We start from the raw sequence: 19,213 nt of genomic DNA on the forward strand, positions 1-19,213 counted from the left end.
CCCAACAATCCGTTTCATAGCATCCAATTTAGCAGAATCTTTGTTGCTCTCTAACATTTGCTTTAGATCTTCATTTCTACACACAAAAGAAAAATTGCATATTTAGATTTTATATGGCACAGGCATTAAAACATGTAATTTTAATAACATGATGTACATTACTACCAAATTATTTTCTTACTTGTAATTAAGTACATGTTTCTCATCTAACCCTACAAAATAATATCAAAGTGGTTAAATGGAATAGAACACTACCCTAACAAAGACATCTACAAGTTAAGTACAAATAAAAGTAGGAAAATCAGAACAAGACTCATGAAGTATGTCAATGTCAACATCTTGGCTGTGATGTTGTACTATAGTTTATCATTGAAGGAAACTGGGTAAAGGGTACACAGAATCTCTCTGTATTACTTTTTATACCTGTATATGAATCTACAATTATTTCAAAATCAGAAATTTAATTATAAAAAAGTTATATAACAATTACAACTCACTTATAAGATGGCACACCAATTTTTTTAAATGGTCAAAAAAACCTGAACAGGCATTTCACACACACACACACAAAAAGATTAGGAAAACTGTTAAATACTTAAGGTCATTAACTATCAAAAATGCAAATTTAATGAGAAACCATTACACATCCATGAGAATAGATGAAATTAAGACAATGACAATAACAAATATTGCCAAGGCTACGGAGCAACTAGAACTCTCATACACTGCTGGTAGGAATGTAAAAGAGTACAATCACTTTAGAAAATTGGGAGTTCCTTCCAAATTTAAACATAAACCTACTATGTGATCCAGTCATTCCACTTTCAGAGAAAGAAAAACATTCTACAGAATAACTTTAAGAATATTCACAGCAGCTTTATCCATAGCAAAAAAACCAGAAACAATCTAAATGTCCATCAGCAAAATGGGATTTAGCCATACACTGGAATATTACTCATGAAGGAAAAAGAACCAACCACTGATACATGCAATAATATGGATGAAGTCTCAAAATTATTATGTGACTGAAAGACACCAGACACAAAAGACCATAATTGAATTAATTTAAAGTTCTAGAAAATGCAGTCTGTAGGGACAGAACCAAGGTAGTGGATTCATAGGTAGAAGGAGAAATGGACAAAGGGACATTAGAAATTCCTTCCATAAGAAGATGGAAATGTTGTGTATCTTCTTAACTGTGGTAGTGATTTCACAGGTGTATACATCTGTCAAAAAGCCATCTGCTGCTACTGCTGCTAAGTCGCATCAGTCGTGTCCGACTCTGTGCGACCCCATAGACAGAAACCCAGCAGGCTCCTCTGTTCCCAGGATTCTCCAGGCAAGAACACTGGAGTGGGCTGCCATTTCCTTCTCCAATGCATGAAAGCGAGAAGTGAAAGTGAACTCGCTCAGTCGTGTCTGACTCTTAGCGGCCCCATGGACTGTAGCCTACCAGGCTCCTCCGTCCATGGGATTTCCCAGGCAAGAGTACTGGAGTGGGGTGCCATTGCCTTCTCTGAAAACCCATCTAATTGTAATCTAAAATTGGGTAATTTGGTGTATGAGAATTATACCTCCATTAAAATATTAAAAAGTTTTTGTAGTGTTTTATTCACATGTGTGAATAAGATATAAATACTCCAAAAGATTAAAAGACATCTGTTTCTGAGAAATACATTATTAAGGATCTGATAAGCCACCATTATACATACTCTGAAATTAAGAGTATCACACTTAAGTCTCAATCTTACTCAAGAATTTAAATCACTGAACCTTATTTTAGGACAGCACTGAAAAATCCTCTTAAATGACTATAAAGATTGTAGTATTACAAACTATAACTAATCACTTTGTACTCGTTATCAGTTTATGATTAGCAATTTTTAATAGTTTCTACAACAAACTCTCCAGAAAAGAGATTTTAAAAATTTACTCCACACAGCTTCATGCAATACGGTTCAAGGTGCTCACACGCATGTGCGGACCCAAACGGAGCTTCTGAGATCAGAAGCTCTCTGATCTCAGCTTAAGCTTAAAAGTAGGTGAGAAGAGCCTCCTTAACTCCTCTAAATAGACATCCTTGACAAAAGTACTTTACATTTTACAAATTTAGGCCTAATACAGGCAGTAAGCACATACCAAGAATAAATGATTGATCATGTGTTATTATGAGCTGAATTGTGTCCCTTCCAAAATTCCTATGTTAAAATCCCAACCCTCAATATCACAGAATATGAATGTATTTGAAGAATCATTGAAGAGGTTAATTAAATTAAAATAGGTCAACATGGGTGGGCCCTCATCCAATATAAGTGATTTTTTATAAGAAGAGCAGGTTAGGACTGATTCACAAAGCCCAAAAGATGACCATGTGAGGGCACAGCAAGTAGGTGGCCATCTGCAAGCCGGGGAGAGAGGCTTCAGCGGAAACCAAATCTGCCAAAACTCTGATTTGCAATTTCTAGCCTCCAGGATCTGGGGAAATAAATTTGTGATTAGGCCACTGAGTCTGTAGTATTTTGTTATGGCAGTCCTAGCAAACTAATACTGGAGTTAAATGTTGCTATGCTATGCTAAGTCGCTTCAGTCGTGTCCGACTCTGTGTGACCCCATAGACGGCAGCCCACCAGGCTCCTGTGTCCCTGGGATTCTCCAGGCAAGAACACTGGAGTGGGCTGCCATTTCCTTCTCCAATGCGTGAAAGTGAAGTCACTCAGTTGTGTCCGACTCCTAGCGACCCCATGGATTGCAGCCTACCAGGCTCCTCCGTCCATGGGATTTTCCAGGCAAGAGTACTGGAGTGGGGTGCCATTGCCTTCTCCGGAGTTAAATGTTACAAACTGTCATTGCAGGAAAAATAAATAAAGGCAATGAGATTTATTATGAAAAAGTTACTCTTCCTTTCCAAGCAGCTCATAAAATTAAATACAATGGTGACCACTAGCAAGACACAATAAATAATCACAATAACTACTTTTCTCTAATTAAAAATATAGCTAGAAAACATACAAATAGTAAGAAAGTGACATATAAGAACTACATCTGAGGACATATAACAACCAAATATAAAATACTCCAATTGCTCACTGCAATGAATTCAGAATTCCTTCTTAAAACTCCCTGTTCTTTCACACTGCACTGTTAACTGAAAAGGAACAAAAATTCCTTTTGTTGAAATTTTTTGTGGCAGGACCCACAAATCAGGTTTTTTGCCCCCTTCTACTTTTTGCTATTTTCCTATTTTACTTACTGACCATGTAGGCTTTTATATTTTTTTAAAAAACCTAAAAGAAACCTTTAAAAACTTTTTGTAAGTAAGAACTTGAAAAAAGGTAAAGTAATTAGATAAGTAAACAGAAAGAGTGACCACACACGTACATGTCAAAAAAAAAAAATTTCATTTTCTCATGTCTGATCCCTTTTTTCCCCAAGAGTATTCTACCAATCTTCTCTACAAGTGTTATCTGGAGAGAAAAATGAGCAATGAAGAATAATGAAGTGTCAATTTTCAGGACATTCCAACCTCCAACTCCAGGTGTAATCTTATTCACGGCCTAATGAAAACTTGGTTTGTTCCTTATGCTACAGTTCCAATCCCAAACACCTTCATGTCCTGACCCGCTCTCTTAAATTAAAAATAAGAAAACAGGAACCTGATATTAAAGTCAAAGGTTTTGCTCTTCATGGTTAACAGAAAAAAGATGGTCTTCAATAACAAATATAAATATCTTCAGTGTTAACATGGGGAGAAAGCTAATAACTTTGAGGTTCAGAGAAAAGAAACAAGAAAACTCCTAGGCACTGCTTCAACCTGATGTAATATTCAACTTCTCAGATATGTCATAAAGACCCATTGAAAATTCTGATATAAATTACATATCTCTACCCAAATTCTTCTTTGCTTGTCACCAAAACAGTAAAGATATGGGAAAGTTAATACCAAAACACCTCGTTTACTCTCAAGATATGTTCACTTGTACTGAGCCATTTTAGGTCTACCTCCTTCATTATATAGATTCAAATATGGTCAATTAACATGTATTACTATATTAATCTTAAGAATTTAGTTTTATAATTTTGAAAAATCTAAATAAGGAACAAAAAGAAATTCTTTGTGTGAAACATCGAGTTGATTCAAAACAATGCTGAATTAGCAATATTTTCATTGATTGTACCAAAAACCAATCCAAATACTGCTTTTTTAATTTACCTAGTTCTTCATTTATCTACTTACCTGTAGCTTTTCAGCTTTTGAGTATTAAAATACAACTTTATTTTTACATAAGTGACATCTTGTGGTGTTAAGTGGTATAACTTTTCCTTTCATGTTCAAAATATGCTTGTTTTTATAGTTTTAAGAACTGAAGAAAAATAACTGGAAAGTTAAAGAAAATCTTACTAGTACCAAGTCTTACTGGTACCAAGAAGTCACTTTTACTTCAGCACTGTGTAAAGCAGCAACTATTCAAAAAGCAAATTTTGAACAATTACCCTTTCAGAACTTAAGAAGTAGTAAAGCTTTTACAGTGTATAAATTACCTCTTTTTAAAAAATCTGCAATCCATAACTCATTAAAACCTCCTACTCCTTTGAATGACTGTGTAGATTAAGGGGAAAACTAACACTGCAGCACTGCACACTGTCTCAGCGCTTCTCCTGATCTGTTCTGAGGAGGACTCGTCCAAGAACCATTACCAGCGCACAAATTCTTGCCACTAATCCATAGGAGATATAAACAGAATCTGAGAGACTATACTTAGGGCACTTCAACAGTGTAGTTATATATGTTTGAATGTAACAGAAAACTAGGGCTAGCATTTTGCATGCTTTTTCCAGAAATTCATTTTTTATTGTATTTTACAGAAGTATCTATCCATAATGGATTGGAAATTTAAAAGAAAAAAAAGGGCCCTTCACCAGTTTGAGAGCACTGTACTACATAATTACTTCCTTTTCTCTCAAAAGAATCACAAAAATTTGGGTACTATAGAAAGTAACACTTGAATTTTAAATCCAGGAATGATGGATTGGGAAAAGTGATGAAAAGTGATTTCCCATCAGCAGTAAAGTACATCCTCAAAAGGACGCATCAAAAATCTTTGAAGGGGGAGGACTGAAACTTTCTCAGTTCAGTTCACTCAGTCGTGTCCAACTCTTTGTGACCCCATGAACCGCAGTATGCCAGGCCTCCCTGTCCCTCACCAACATCCAGAGTCCACCCAACCCCATGTCCATTGAGTTGGTGATGCCATCCAACCACCTTATCCTCTGTCATCCCCTTCTCCCCCTGCCCTCAATCTTTCCCAGCATCAGGGTCTTTTCAAATGAGTCAACTCTTCGCATCAGGTGGCCAAAGTATTGGATTTTCAGCTTTAACATCAGTCCTTCCAATGAACACCCAAGACTCATCTCCTTTAGGATGAACTGGTTGGATCTCCTTGCAGTCCACAGGAGTCTCAAAAGTCTTCTCCAACACCACAGTTCAAAAGCATCAATTCTTCGGCACTCAGCCTTCTTCACAGTCCAACTCTCACATCCATACATGACCACTGGAAAAACCACAGCCTTGACTAGATAGAGCTTTGTTAGCAAAGTAATATCTCTGCTTTTGAATATGCTATCTAGGTTGGTCATAACTTTCCATCCAAGGTGTAAGGGTCTTTTAATTTCATGGCTGCAGTCACCATGTGCAGTGATTTTGGAGCCCAGAAAAATAAAATCAGCCACTGTTTCCACTCTTTCCCCATCTATTTGCTATGAAGTGATAGGAACAGATGTCATGATCTTAGTTTTCTGGATGTTGAGCTTTACGCCAACTTTTTCACTCTCCTCTTTCACTTTCATCAGGAGGCTCCTTAGTTCTTCTTTACTTTCTGCCATAAGGGTGGTGTCATCTGCATATCTGAGGTTATTGATATTTCTCCTGGCAATCTTGATTCTCGGTGGTGGCCGAGAGGAGCTACCCCAGGCCTGAGGCCGGGGGCGGCGGCAGAGAGGAGCTACCCCACGACCAAGCTCAGGGGCGGCAGCCAAGAGAAGCTACCCCACGTCTGAGGTAAGGAGCAGTGGCTCCGCTTTGCTGGAACAGCCAAAAGGAGCTACGTCACGTCCAAGGGAAGAGAAACCCAAGTAAGAGGTAGGCACTGAGAGAGGGCATCAGAGGGCACACAGACTGAAACCACAATCACAGACAACAGGCCAATCTGATCACACGGACCACAGCCTTGTCTAACTCAGTGAAACTAAGCCATGCCGTGTGGGGCCACCCAAGAGGGGTGGGTCATGATACAGAGGTCTGACAGAATGTGGTCCACTGGAGAAGGGAATGGCAAACCACTTCAGTATTCTTGCCTTGAGAACCCCTCGAACAGTATGAAACTTTCTCAAGCCTCACCAAAATATTCTAAATCGTGGGCACCTCTTCACGATTTGACAACTACTCAAGTAAAAGATGCTTCAACTGCAAAAGGTCCACTGTACACACGAATGCTGCTGCTCAGTCGCCCACGTGTGTCCGATTCTTTGTGACCCCATGGACTGCAGCCACCAGGCTCCTCTGTCCTTGGGGCTCTCCAGGCAAGAACACCGGAGTGGGCTGCCAATTCCTTCTCCAGTATACATGAATAGGCATGTAGAATATGTAGGGAAAAAAAGGCTGGGAACAAGAGTCAAAATTTACTTGCATAGGTATGAATGGGTATGCAGAAAAAAAGAGGCTGGGAACAAGAGCCAAAATTCACTTTTTTCTAGCACTGTGCAGCTAAAGGCACTGCACTTCATAATGAGTTTCAGTGCACAAGGTGAAACCTCATAACTCTCCTTGGATGACACTCAAAACTTTATGTGGTTTTGGGCACAAAGTATTAATCAATAAACACAAAAGTGAGTAAAACCAGAAAATTCCAACTACCGAATCATCCATTTCTTAACTCTCCAAAGGGAGAAACCATAAATTATCCAACTAAATATGAACTTTTTCTACTATACTCTCCACAAAACTAAAAAAGAATAGTCTACAATCGCTATCACAACACCCTCAGTCCTTGGTAATCTTTGTTTTCTCTCTGCTCTTCTATAAAAATTTCTTTCACAAAAGTAACAAATAACCTCCTTCTTTAAAAATCCAATGCAAAAATCTCACAAATACTTTTAGATGATTTGATATTTGATATAACTGACTACTTCTCTTCTATCTCTAAAATCCTTCTTCCCTTAGATTCTGTAATTCTCCATTCTCATCTGGTTCTAATCTGCATTTGTGACACACCAATGAACAAAAATGATGAAAATCCCTGCCCTTGTAGAGTTTTCATTTTAATAAGTAAAAGAGACAACAAACAAACATAATAAAAGAATAAATTTTAAAATCATGGGATGATATGAGGGAAAAACAGAGCAAAGGCAGAGAGAATGCAGAAGGGAAAGGAAGAGGCAATTTTAAACAGGGTGGTCAGAATAGGTTAAATAAGGAAATATCTGAACAAACATTTGCCAAGTGAGGGAGTCAGTCGTACTGATACTGGAGGGGAGGGACAGAGAAAGAGCACTCTAGGCAGAGACTCTAGGCAGAGCAGAGGAAGGAAGGCAAATAATACTAAAGGCAAATAATTCACCCTGAATGAAGTTAGGAACCACAGGAGGGTGAATGAATACAGAAGTCATAGTCTAATACACAAACAGAATCATTCTGGCTGTTATGTTTAGAAGACACTGTAGGCACTTCCAGATCTGCCCGTGGTGCTCTTACTTGTAAGACACTAAACCTGCCACAGAAAATGACTATAAAAACTGGGAAAAACAAATAAGGTAACTTTCTCAGGTCATCCAGGCAGAACTTAAGGGGCCAAGATCATGGAAGGAATGGAAGCACATAAAGTGGGCTCTTTATTCACATCAGCTTTTTCCCCGACTGCATTTCTCAAATCACTATCTGGGAGAATAGAATCCAAGGATAAAAATGACAGTTTTAAAAGACTAAAGAGACAAAGGTTAATGTTTGTGGCTACCAAAGGAACTGGAACTTGAAGGGTGAAACTACAGGGGAGGGAACCAGTGAAAAGGCACAAAAAATCTGTGCAAAGTCCCTTCAGTAGTTGACCACGTTTTCAGAGTAAGAATGTGGGAAATCCAGCAGAAAACAACAGTGGCTGGGAGGTTACAGATTAATACCTGAGCAGAGTTCAGCAACCACACACTGCAGGAAGAGCAGCTGGAAACCAAGTCTCTCAAGGAGACGTGGTGGTGGTCTGGTTCCTCAGTCATGTCTGACTCTCTTGTGATCCCATGAACTGTATGCCCGCCAGGCTCCTCTGTCCATGGGATTTCCCAGGCAAAAATACTGGAATGGGGTGCCATTTCCTTCTCCAGGGAGGTGTTGGTAAATACCCTGGCCTTTCTTTCAGTTAAGACCACAGGAGGGGCACAATTGAAAAGTAAGGATACTTCTTAGGAGTATAAGAAAAATTGAAATAGACAAAACCTATTTAAAAGCCTAAAACTGAACTTAAACAAGACCAAAGTGCTCTGCTAGCACTGTACTCGGAGAAGGCAATGGCACCCCACTCCAGTACTCTTGCCTGGAAAATCCCATGGGAGGAGGAGCCTAGTAGGCTGCAGTCCATGGGGTCGCGAAGAGTCGGACACGACTGAGCGACTTCACTTTCACGCACTGGAAAAGGATGGCAACCCACTCCAGTGTTCTTGCCTGGAGAATCCCAGGGATGGGGGAGCCTGATGGGCTGCCGTCTATGGGGTCGCACAGGGTAGGACACGACTGAAGGGACTTAGCAGCAGCAGCAGCACTATACTGTCAGAAAAAACAAAAAACAAAACACACAATCCTCTTTGGAAGACATCATTCAGAGATTCATCTATGTTCCTGATTACCTAGCATCTGATCAAAACTTAAGAGACACACTAAAAACAGGAACAAATGACAGGAAAGAGAGAGGAAGGGTGGAAGGAAAGAGGGAAGGAGAGAAGGGAGAGAAAAGACAAAAAGGAATAGAAAGAGATCCAGGGTAACTCACAAACTAGTTACTAAACAGGGATTTTTAAACCACTACAATTAATATGGCAGGAAAATACAGGAAAAGATGGATAAAAGAGACAAAATAATAAAGAATGTCAATAAAGTAGTAAAATCTATACAAAATAATCAAATGAACATTCAGAAATTAAAAGTATAGTTTATGAAATGAAGAACTCACTAGATAGGTTTAAGAGCAGACTGAAAATAGCAGAAGACAACAGGACTACTGAAAGTGAAGGCAGGTCAAGAGGAGATACGCAATCTGAAGCCCCAAGAAATACAAGAATGGAAAACACTGAATAGCACATCAGAGACCTGTATAATATAATCAGAATATCTACCATACCTAAAAAGAGGGCGGAGAGACAAGTGAAAAATGAAAGCTGCTCAGTCGTGTCCGACTCCTTGTGACTCCATGGACTCTATAGAATTCTCCAGGCCAGAATACTGGAGTGGGTAGCCTTTCCCTTCTCCAAGGGCTCTCCCCAACCCAGGGATTGAACGCAGGTCTCTCGCATTGCAGGCAGATTCTTTACCAGCTGAGCCACAGGGAAGCCCAAGAACACAAAAGTGGGTAGCCTATCCCTTCTCCAGCAGATCTTCCAGACTCAGATTCTTTACCAACTGAGCTATCAGGGAAACCCCAAAAAGAATGGGACAAAAGCAATATTTCAAAGGCTAATGGCTAAGAATTTTTCTAAACTGATGAAAGACGTAAACGTACTATATATTTTAAAATCTTAAAAAAAAAAGGAAAAACATAAAGCCATACACATGGAGACAGACAGACAGACACACACACACACGCACTCACGCACGCACGCACGCACACGGTCTAGAATAGTCAAACAGCTGAAAATCAAAAGATAATGAGAAAAATCTTTAATACATACAAAAAAAAAAAAAGACATTTCCTTAAGGAAAGGGTCAACAAAACTTTTCAATAAAGGGCCCAATATTTTACGCATTACGTGCCATACCATCTCTGAGGACTGTAAAGTAAAATCAGTTAATACAATACATAAATAAATGGGCTGGCTGTGTTCTAATAAAACTTTACACATATGAGGATTTCCAGGTGGCACAGTGGTAAAGAATCCACCTGCCAATGCAGAAGACACAAGAGACACGGGTTTGATCCCTGGGTTGGGAAGATCTCCTGAACCAGGAAATGGCAACCCATTCCTGTATTCTTGCCTGGAAAATTCCACAGACAGAGGAGCCTGGCAGGCTCCAGTCCATATGTTCACATAGAATCAGATACTACTAAGCGACTGAGCATGCATGCACAAATGCACAGGCCATAGTTTATTAATCCTTGTTTTAAAAGGATCAACAATAATACTGACAGCCAATTTTTCAAAAGAATTTACAGACATCAGAAGACAATCAAATGACATCTTTAAAAAGCTGAAAGAAAAAAGGCCAACAAACAATTCTATACCCACTGAAAGAAAATATGCTTCAAAGCTGAAGGTGAAAAAAAGTGATTTTCAGACCAATAACTTCTGAGGATCTGCTGCCAGGATATAAAAGGATATCATTTCAAAAGGAAGATAACTCTAAATTTACATGGGATTTATTCTCAATTTATACCTTTCATCTATAAAGGAAAACTTCCATCTATAAAGCAGAACTAATAGAAGAAAGACATATATCCACGAGCATGACTGGCACTCTTAACACACCTCTCTTAGAACAAGCAGATAAAAAAATTCAATGAAGATGTAGATAATATGAACACAAATAACCAGCTTAACCTGACATGCATAGAACAGTATATCCAACAACTGCAGAATAAACATTCTTTTCGAGTGCACACAGAACATTACTTATCAAAGTAAAATTATATGCTGGATAAGATCTTAACAAATTTCAAAGATCTAAAATCACTTAGGGTACATGGAATCTAACTAAAAATCCATAAAAGGATTCATAAAATCCATGAAACTAGAAAATGCTCAGATGTTTGGAAAGATAAGCAACACACTTTAAATAACCTATGGGTCAAAGAAAAAATCATCAGGGATATTAGAAAATATTTTGAACTGACCAACAAAATTGCAACAGCTCACAACTCATGATATACAGCAAAAGCAGCACTTAGAAGTAAATTTATATTTCTAATTGGAAGGACTGATGCAGAAGCTGAAACTCCAATACTTTGGCCACCTGATGCGAAGAACTGACTCACTGGAGAAGACCCTGATGCTGGGAAAGACTGAAGGCAGGAGGAGAAGGGGACGACAGAGGAGGAGATGGTTGGATGGCATCACCGACTCAATGGACGTGAGTTTGGGTGAACTCGGGCAATTGGTGATGGGCAGGGAGGCCTGGAGTGATGCATTTCATGGGGTCGCAAAGAGTTGGACATGACTGAGCAACCGAACTGAACTGAAATGCAATATAAAAGAAGAAAGATTGAATATCAATATTCTAGGCTTCCATTTCAGAAAACTAGAAGAACAACAGCAAGTTAAACTCAAAGAACAAGTAAAGAAATAAAGAATAAGGGGAGAATTCAATACAATAGAAAGCAACTACAACAGATAAAAATCAACAAAACTAAAGGGTGGTATCCTTCACACAAGTTGTTAAGAAAACTTAATGAGATCATTGTAAAGCACTCACCACCGGGCCTAGCACATTCATTTATTCGGTATGTACTAAGTTCCAGGGACTGTTCTAAGTACTGGGACTTACATTCTAAGTGAGAATGCAGGGGAGCCGGGTAGGGGTGAGGGGGAATGACAGAAATGACATAAGAGGGAGGGAAGGAGGGAAGGAGAGAGGGAAAGGGAAGGGAAACAAATATAAACAGAATAAGCACCATTCAAATAATTAAAATAGGATAATGCAATTAAAGTAAGACTAGGCAATCACAAAAGATCTCTATAGGTAGAAGTGATCAATTAAGCTGAGATCTCAAAAGACAAGGAGCCAACCACAGGAATTTTGCAAAGATACATGGCAGGAATAAACACAGATAATAAAGACCAAAAGAAGGTCTATAAACGTACACAATGGTCGTTTTCTCAAATACACTAAACACACAATAAATATTAGTTGAAAGAATAAGTGAACATAAGCTATATGCTAACCGTGTTCCTTAAAGGACTACCGGAAAACTCTAAGGTTTCACTGGATGCTCAAAATGGTCCACGACCCCAATTAAAGTTAAAAACTAAGCATACATCTTCCATGTATACATTCTACATGTGCATGTTTTAAAAACCATGATGTCATATATACATCATACAAAGTCTCCACATTTGCCAAACCCTTTACCAAAGTCCTCAGCTACTACTCTGTTGGCAGGCAGCAGGAAGTAGATTTTACTTTTGCTCAGGATATAAGGAATACTTTCTAGAATGTGACTACTCATCCTTAAAGTTTTAAAGGAACTATCACAGAGCCATTCAGCTACTTAGGAACAAGCTAAGTCTTTTTTCTATTTAACAGCACCATAAACCAAAGTTGCCACCTTTTTAATAAAAGATTAAAAAGATTTAAAAGGCTCATGGAGTCTCAAAAGTCATTTAAATTTGATAAACACAGAAAGTTTTAAAATTTTTGCACTAAGAATAAGTGAATTTCGAATTTAACTCGTAAGAGAGCTAATTTCCTTAGAATACAAAAGACCCTTAACTAATCAACAAGAATCGATCCAACAGGGAAATGGACAGAGGACATATAAGGTATTTCATTGAGAAAATAAAACCAATAAATATGAGGGAGAAGATGTAATGCACTAACAATTATAAAGATTTGCTGTAATAACATTTTAAAATGTTATAATATATATTATAATTTGGTAATATTATACATATATTCTGAAGGAGATCAGCCCTGAGATTTCTTTGGAAGGAATGATGCTAAAGCTGAAACTCCTGTACTTGGGCCACCTCGTGCGAAGAGCTGACTCATTGGAAAAGACTCTGATGCTGGGAGGGATTGGAGGCAAGAGGAGAAGGGGACGACAGAGGATGAGATGGCTGGATGGCATCACTGACTCGATGGACGTCTCAGTGAACTCCGGGAGTTGGTGATGGACAGGGAGGCCTGGCATGCTGCAATTCACGGGGTCACAAAGAGTCGGACACGACTGAGCAACTGATCTGATCTGATCTGATACATATATATAATTATTTGGTTTACACATTTTTTTCTAGAAGAATACACAAGAACTTTTTCATTGTGATTATCTCAGGGGGGTACAGGGGAAGTGATACATCTCGATTGCTAACATGCCTTACATTGATAACATATAATTAACTTATCTGAAAGCAGTATTGTTTTCTTGAACTTAAAACATTATTTATTTATTTTAGTATCGCAGAGTCTCTAGGAAGCATGTGGAGTTATTCACTATTTAATTAATAAGGAAACTGAAGCTCAGAGAATATAAGGATAATGTGCAAGTGAAAAATTACACATGTAAGAAATTCTAAACATAATTTTCAAGTATACCACCACAGAATTAGGGAACAGCAGAGCAAAGAATTAAACTTGAGTCTTGTTTTGAAATCCAACATTCTTCCCATTTACCACATTGCTATGAATTTCTAAAGTTGAGTATACTAAGAAAACATTTCAAGAATTATAGAATAAGTATAAAATCCATAACCTATGGTGCCACAATACTTCCCTAATTTTTATAATCAACCACAAGAAAACTTGCATTTTTTTTCTCTTAAATTCAAAATTTTGTGAAAAGAAAATTGATCACTGGAGCCATAATAAACACTAATTCTAACTATTCTCAGTAGTAGTCTAAAGCATCTGTGATACACTTTTGTCTAAGTCAAAATAAATTTTATTTTCACTGACATTACTTGACTATATTTGGTTAACATTATCTCATGTAGATTCATCAGCTCAAAATTAATTAGTATTACAGAATAATGTATTCCATCCAAACAATTCATCTTTGTTGGCTCACATGCCCCAATGATACTGGCATGCCAGTGTAACAATGGGCATGGTGCCACAGGAGCAGATGGGCATAAACACAGACATGCCAAAGAGTCAGTGTCTGCATCAAGTATGAGTATTACTATTAGATTTTCCTCCAAGAAATTCATAAACTACAGTAAAATAAATACAAGTTTTCTACTATGCTCATAAGATATGCCAACTCAAAGCTAGATTAATTTTTAAATCCTTAAAAAGAAAAAAATCAACTTTCCAAGGCCACAGAAGGCAAGTTTTCCATCTGATGAGTTTGGATTAGCCTTCTGTTTAGGGAATTGAGGAAACCAATATGCAATCTCTACCTTAGATAAGCTGTGTCCCTGAAGCACTTGAAAATCTCAGTAAAAAATTCAGTTTTGAAAAAATCACTTGGCACTGTTCTCAAAGCGAAACAGTTCCGGAATCTGTTGAACAACAATGTGAGTACACTTGACACTAAGGGACTATACACATAAAAATGGTTAAGACGGTAAATTCTATGCTATATATTTTTTAATCACGATTTTTTACAAAAGTCACACAGCCCTATCAAGTTTCCTGATGAGGGCCATGTAGGCCTAGAAACAGAAAAAAGTCCTACAATTTCCTATGACAGGAAAAAAAAAATCTGAAAATGCAAATCACTGAGCTTTACATGTTCATTTTAAATTCTGCATTCTGTTGGAAAACTACTGTAATTTTCAAAAGATTAATTTATTTCCACACGTATTTTTAAATTTTTAAAATATAAAACACATGATATTGACCAAATAATACTGAACATTTTTATAATTTTTACCATATTAATGAAAAGTTTTAAAATACTAAAAATGCTAAAAAAAAAAAAGGGGGGGGGATCATTTGTAATCACTATTATCCAAAATCATCTGTTAAGTACTATATAAGGTACCAAGAAAGATGGCTGTGTGTGTGTGTGTGTGTGTGTGTGTGTGTGTGTGTAAACAAAACCTATCTCTGACTTCCAGAAACTTAACTACATTTTGTTTTTAAAGAAATGTTCAAGGGTCCAATCACCTTGGGAAATCCAATCTGTTATTTTGTAACTGTTGATACTGTCAGACAGGCAGAAAATTTAAGAACTATTTTTAACTTTACTTACTATTTTTTGAGATTTTTTTTTTTATGTGGACCATTTTAAAAGTTTTTATTGAATTTGTTACACTATTATTGCTGTCTTATGTTTTGGTTTTCTGGCCACCAGCCATGTGGGATCGTAACTCCCTGACCAGGGATCGCGCTTGCACCCCCAGCATTGGAAGGTGAAGTCTTAACCACCAGACTGCCAGGGAAGTCTCTAATTTACTTTTAACTGACCACAGCATTTCTATCATCTTATGGCTGCCAAACTTCTGTCTCTAGCCTAAGTCTTCCCTAAGCTTGACTCATGTATCCAACTGTCTATTTAGCGTCTCCACTCGGATGCCTAATAGGTGTCTCACACTTAACGTGCTCAAGCTCCTGAACATCTCCCCTCTTTAAAAAGTTCCTCTATATACAGTCTTCTTCATTTCAGATGATACCAATCCCAAACTTCCAGCTATTTAGGCAAAAAACTTGTGTCCATCCTTGATATCTTTTTCTCTCACACACCACCATCCAAACCATCAGCAAATTTCACCGGATCTACTTTCAAAATATATCCAGAATCCAATCACTGCTCCCCACTACCACCAATCGGACTGAGGCATCACCTTCTCTTGCCTGATCACCGTAGGGTGTCCCTGCTGGTCCCTGCCTCAGATCTGCAGTCTATTCCTAGTTCAGGAGACAAAGCGATGTATTAAAAACGTAAGTTGGGTCATCTCACTCTTCAGTTCAAAACCCTCCAATGGTTTCCTTCTCACACAGAGTAAAATCCAAGTCCTTACAAGGATGTACAAAAAACCCTACACAATCTGGTCCTTATCTCTCTGATCTCATCTACTACTGCCCCCCTTCCTTCATTCACTCTGTGCAGACATACTGGCCTCTTTGCTACGCTCCCAGGTCAGAAATTCTTCTGCCTCAGAGCCTGAGCACACACAATTCCTCTCACTGAAGACTTCTTTCTCCCCAGACATCTGCCAGTCACTCCCTCACCTACTTCAGGTATTCACAAGCATCTTTTCTTCACCCTGGTATTTCAAACTCAACCCAACCTTCATCTTAATTCTCTATCCTCTTTCCCTGCCTTATTTTCCTCTATAGAGCTCCCTGTTATCAAATGATTGACCATATATTGACTTATTTTATTGCTTATCTTCTTCAGATTGGAATATACTCCATGAAAGCATGCATTTTGCCCACTGACTGATTAATCCCGAGCACTAAAAAGAGTACCAAGCATAAGAAAGCACTCATATTTGTTAAATCCGTTGTTACCTCTATATTTTTTAGGTTATAGAAAGAAACATTAGAAATGAATAAAAAAAGGTCTCAAGTATCCTACAGACCATAACCTCTTTGAAAAAAGAAATACATCTGGCACACAATAGGCACTTAATAATGACTGACTTCTAAATGCTCATTCTGCTTAAAACCTTCCAATGGCTTCTCTTCACACTCAAGAGTAAAATCCAAAGTCCTTACAAGGCCCTACACAATCTGGCCCCCAACCTTCTACCCTTCCCCCTACCTTCCCACCCCCATAGTACTAAAATTTCCCCCTCATTCTTTATGACTACATCCTTAACCTAGGCTTTAAGAAATTTTAAGTAACCTGTTCCTAGAGTAAAGCTCTGCCAACCCATCATCTTGGGACCAGCCTTATTCATAAGCCTCTCACTTATCCAGCTGGCATGCCACCTCACTCAGCTGCCAGATTAAAGACACTGACCTTCTAATTAGGTCAGTCCCTATCAGCAATACAAGTAATCAGCCCATCAATAAGCAGACATTGACTATAAATTGTTCACTTTTGTAGATCTATGAACTCTTTTCAGCTGACATGTTAAATAAGTCTTCCCTAAGTACATACACCAAAGAATGTTATTCATAATAATGTGAAATATAGGAAAATCATTTCCTTCTTGATTATTCTACTTTGGGCTCTTCACTTTAAATTTTGAATTTGGACTGCAGGCAATTTGTTTTTGTCGGTAGTTCATTTATATTCACAATTGCAATACTGTCAAATTATTTCACTATAAAACATTTGTCATTCCATGAGCATTTGTAACTTTTCTGCAGTAAAAAAAGAACATTTCAACCCACCATCTGTCTAATCTTTTCGGTTTTACTCATTCAGTTCTAGCAATGTTACCTCAAATTCTAAATATTTTTAGAAATAATATCTCACATCCTGGGATTTAATAGTAAGGCTTGATTTTAAATATTCTAGATTTTCTCCTTGGATTTCACAAAATCAGTGATCTTAAAATAACATATTCTATATCTATATTTTCTTGGTTGAGTATTTAAGATAGACTGTAAAAGTCAGAATTGAATCTCCTCCAAGAAGAAATGCAAGCTAAGCAAATAAAATAGAACACTGTTATAATCTATTGCAAAGTAGGACTCTGCAGTATTTCATCACTTTTTTTGTTCAATGTGGTAAAATCGTATTTGATTTGAAGAACATTTCAAGAATTAAATTATAGGAACCCTACTGCACCACTAAAAGTGACAATCCTTAACTTGAATAGTTAGTTAGCCCTTTGTAGAACTAACAGTCTTACTTACATGAAGACAAAAACTAATTTATCTACCTAGAAATGAACTGCAGATATCATTATACAGCGTCTTCTTTTGTTAACAGTCATCTTGGAACAAACAACATTTACTTCATAAAAGAGCAATAAAAACACTGAAATTGGGAGTTCCCTAGTGGCCCAGTAGTTAGGACTCAGTGCTCTCACTGTCACGGCCAGGATTCAATCCCTGGGCAGGGAACTAATATCCCACGAGCCATGCAGTGCGGCCAAAATAAAATAAAGCACTGAAACTGCCTTATATTTCATATGTTCCTTGTAAATAAAGACATTAGGGCCCAATTTACATATACAGCATGGCAACTATGCTGTTAACATCACCATAACTAGATTAAGTGGCCATAAGTTGCAACAAGCTAAGCAGAATTAACAAGATGCTGTTGCTGCTAAGTCGCTTCAGTCGTGTCCGACTCTGTGCGACCCCATAGACGGCAGCCCACCAGACTCCCCCGTCCCTGGGATTCTCCAGGCAAGAACACTGGAGTGGGGTGCCAGTTCCTTCTCCAATGCATGAAAGTGAAAAGTCAAAGTGAAGTCGCTCAGTCATGCCCGACTATTAGCAACCCCATGGAGCCCACCAGGCTCCCCCGTCCATGGGATTTTCCAGGCAAGAGTACTGGAGTGGGGTGCCATTGCCTTCTCCAATTAACAAGATGAGCAGTTACCAAAACTGGCGTTATCAGAACTCAAAGGAATTAAATCTTCAGAAATCAAAGATAAAGACAAGGACAAAAATATGCTATGGAAATCATTAATGGAGTATATTTTCGTACAAGCAGCACTGAATTCCTAAACACAAGAGAAAGGAATTCACAATGAAGAGCCTGTGCCTCTTCATAATATGCTAACAACTCAGAGCTTCAGCATTTTCAGCATATCAAACTAAAATGTGTTTGACATTTCAAAATTCCAGCATGTCCATTTTCTTCAGTAAATCACTGTTTACAAAAATAAAGGCTTACAGACACATGTGTATGTAGGGCTGAGTCCCTTTGCTGGTCACCTGAAATTATCACAACATTGTTAATCTGCTATGAAAGTGAAAGTGGCTCAGTGTGTCCAACTCTTTGTAACTCCATGGACTATGGAATTCTTCAGGCCAGAATATTGGAGTGGGTAGCCTTTCCCTTCTCCAGGGGATCTTCCCAACCCAGGGATCGAACCCAGGTCTCCCGCATTTCGGGCAGAGTCTTTATCAGCTGAGCCATGAGGGAAGCCCAAGAATACTGGAGTAGGTAGCCTATCTCTGCTCCAGCGGATCTTCCCGACCCAGGAATTGAACTGGGATCTCCTGCATTGTAAGTGGATTCTTTACCAATGGAGCTATCAGGGAAGCCCTGTTAATCGACTATACCCTAATACAAAATAAAAAGTTAAATAAAAAAAAAAAAAAACTCAGTGGGCCAAGTTCACATTAAAATGCACTATTCATTCATGGGGGAAAAAAAAAAGGCTTATAAATAAGTCATTTTTTGTTAGGTATATCACGCTGAAAACTTGAGAATTACTACACAATTTA

At 38.1% G+C, this 19,213-nt stretch overlaps 1 protein-coding gene across 1 annotated transcript in view; it reads right to left on the bottom strand.

Moving 5' to 3' along the window:
* The window catches only part of AP3B1 (adaptor related protein complex 3 subunit beta 1), a 236,805-nt gene that overhangs the window by 207,720 nt on the left and 9,872 nt on the right, over positions 1–19,213 (bottom strand). Inside the window, exon 2 of the mRNA XM_019968085.2 lies at positions 1–76. Within this exon, the coding sequence (XP_019823644.1) occupies positions 1–76 (76 nt within the window). The remainder of the gene's footprint in view (positions 77–19,213) is intronic.

The sequence above is a fragment of the Bos indicus genome, chromosome 10 (assembly GCF_029378745.1).
Source record: "Bos indicus isolate NIAB-ARS_2022 breed Sahiwal x Tharparkar chromosome 10, NIAB-ARS_B.indTharparkar_mat_pri_1.0, whole genome shotgun sequence".
In the NCBI taxonomy this organism is placed as follows: domain Eukaryota; kingdom Metazoa; phylum Chordata; class Mammalia; order Artiodactyla; family Bovidae; genus Bos; species Bos indicus.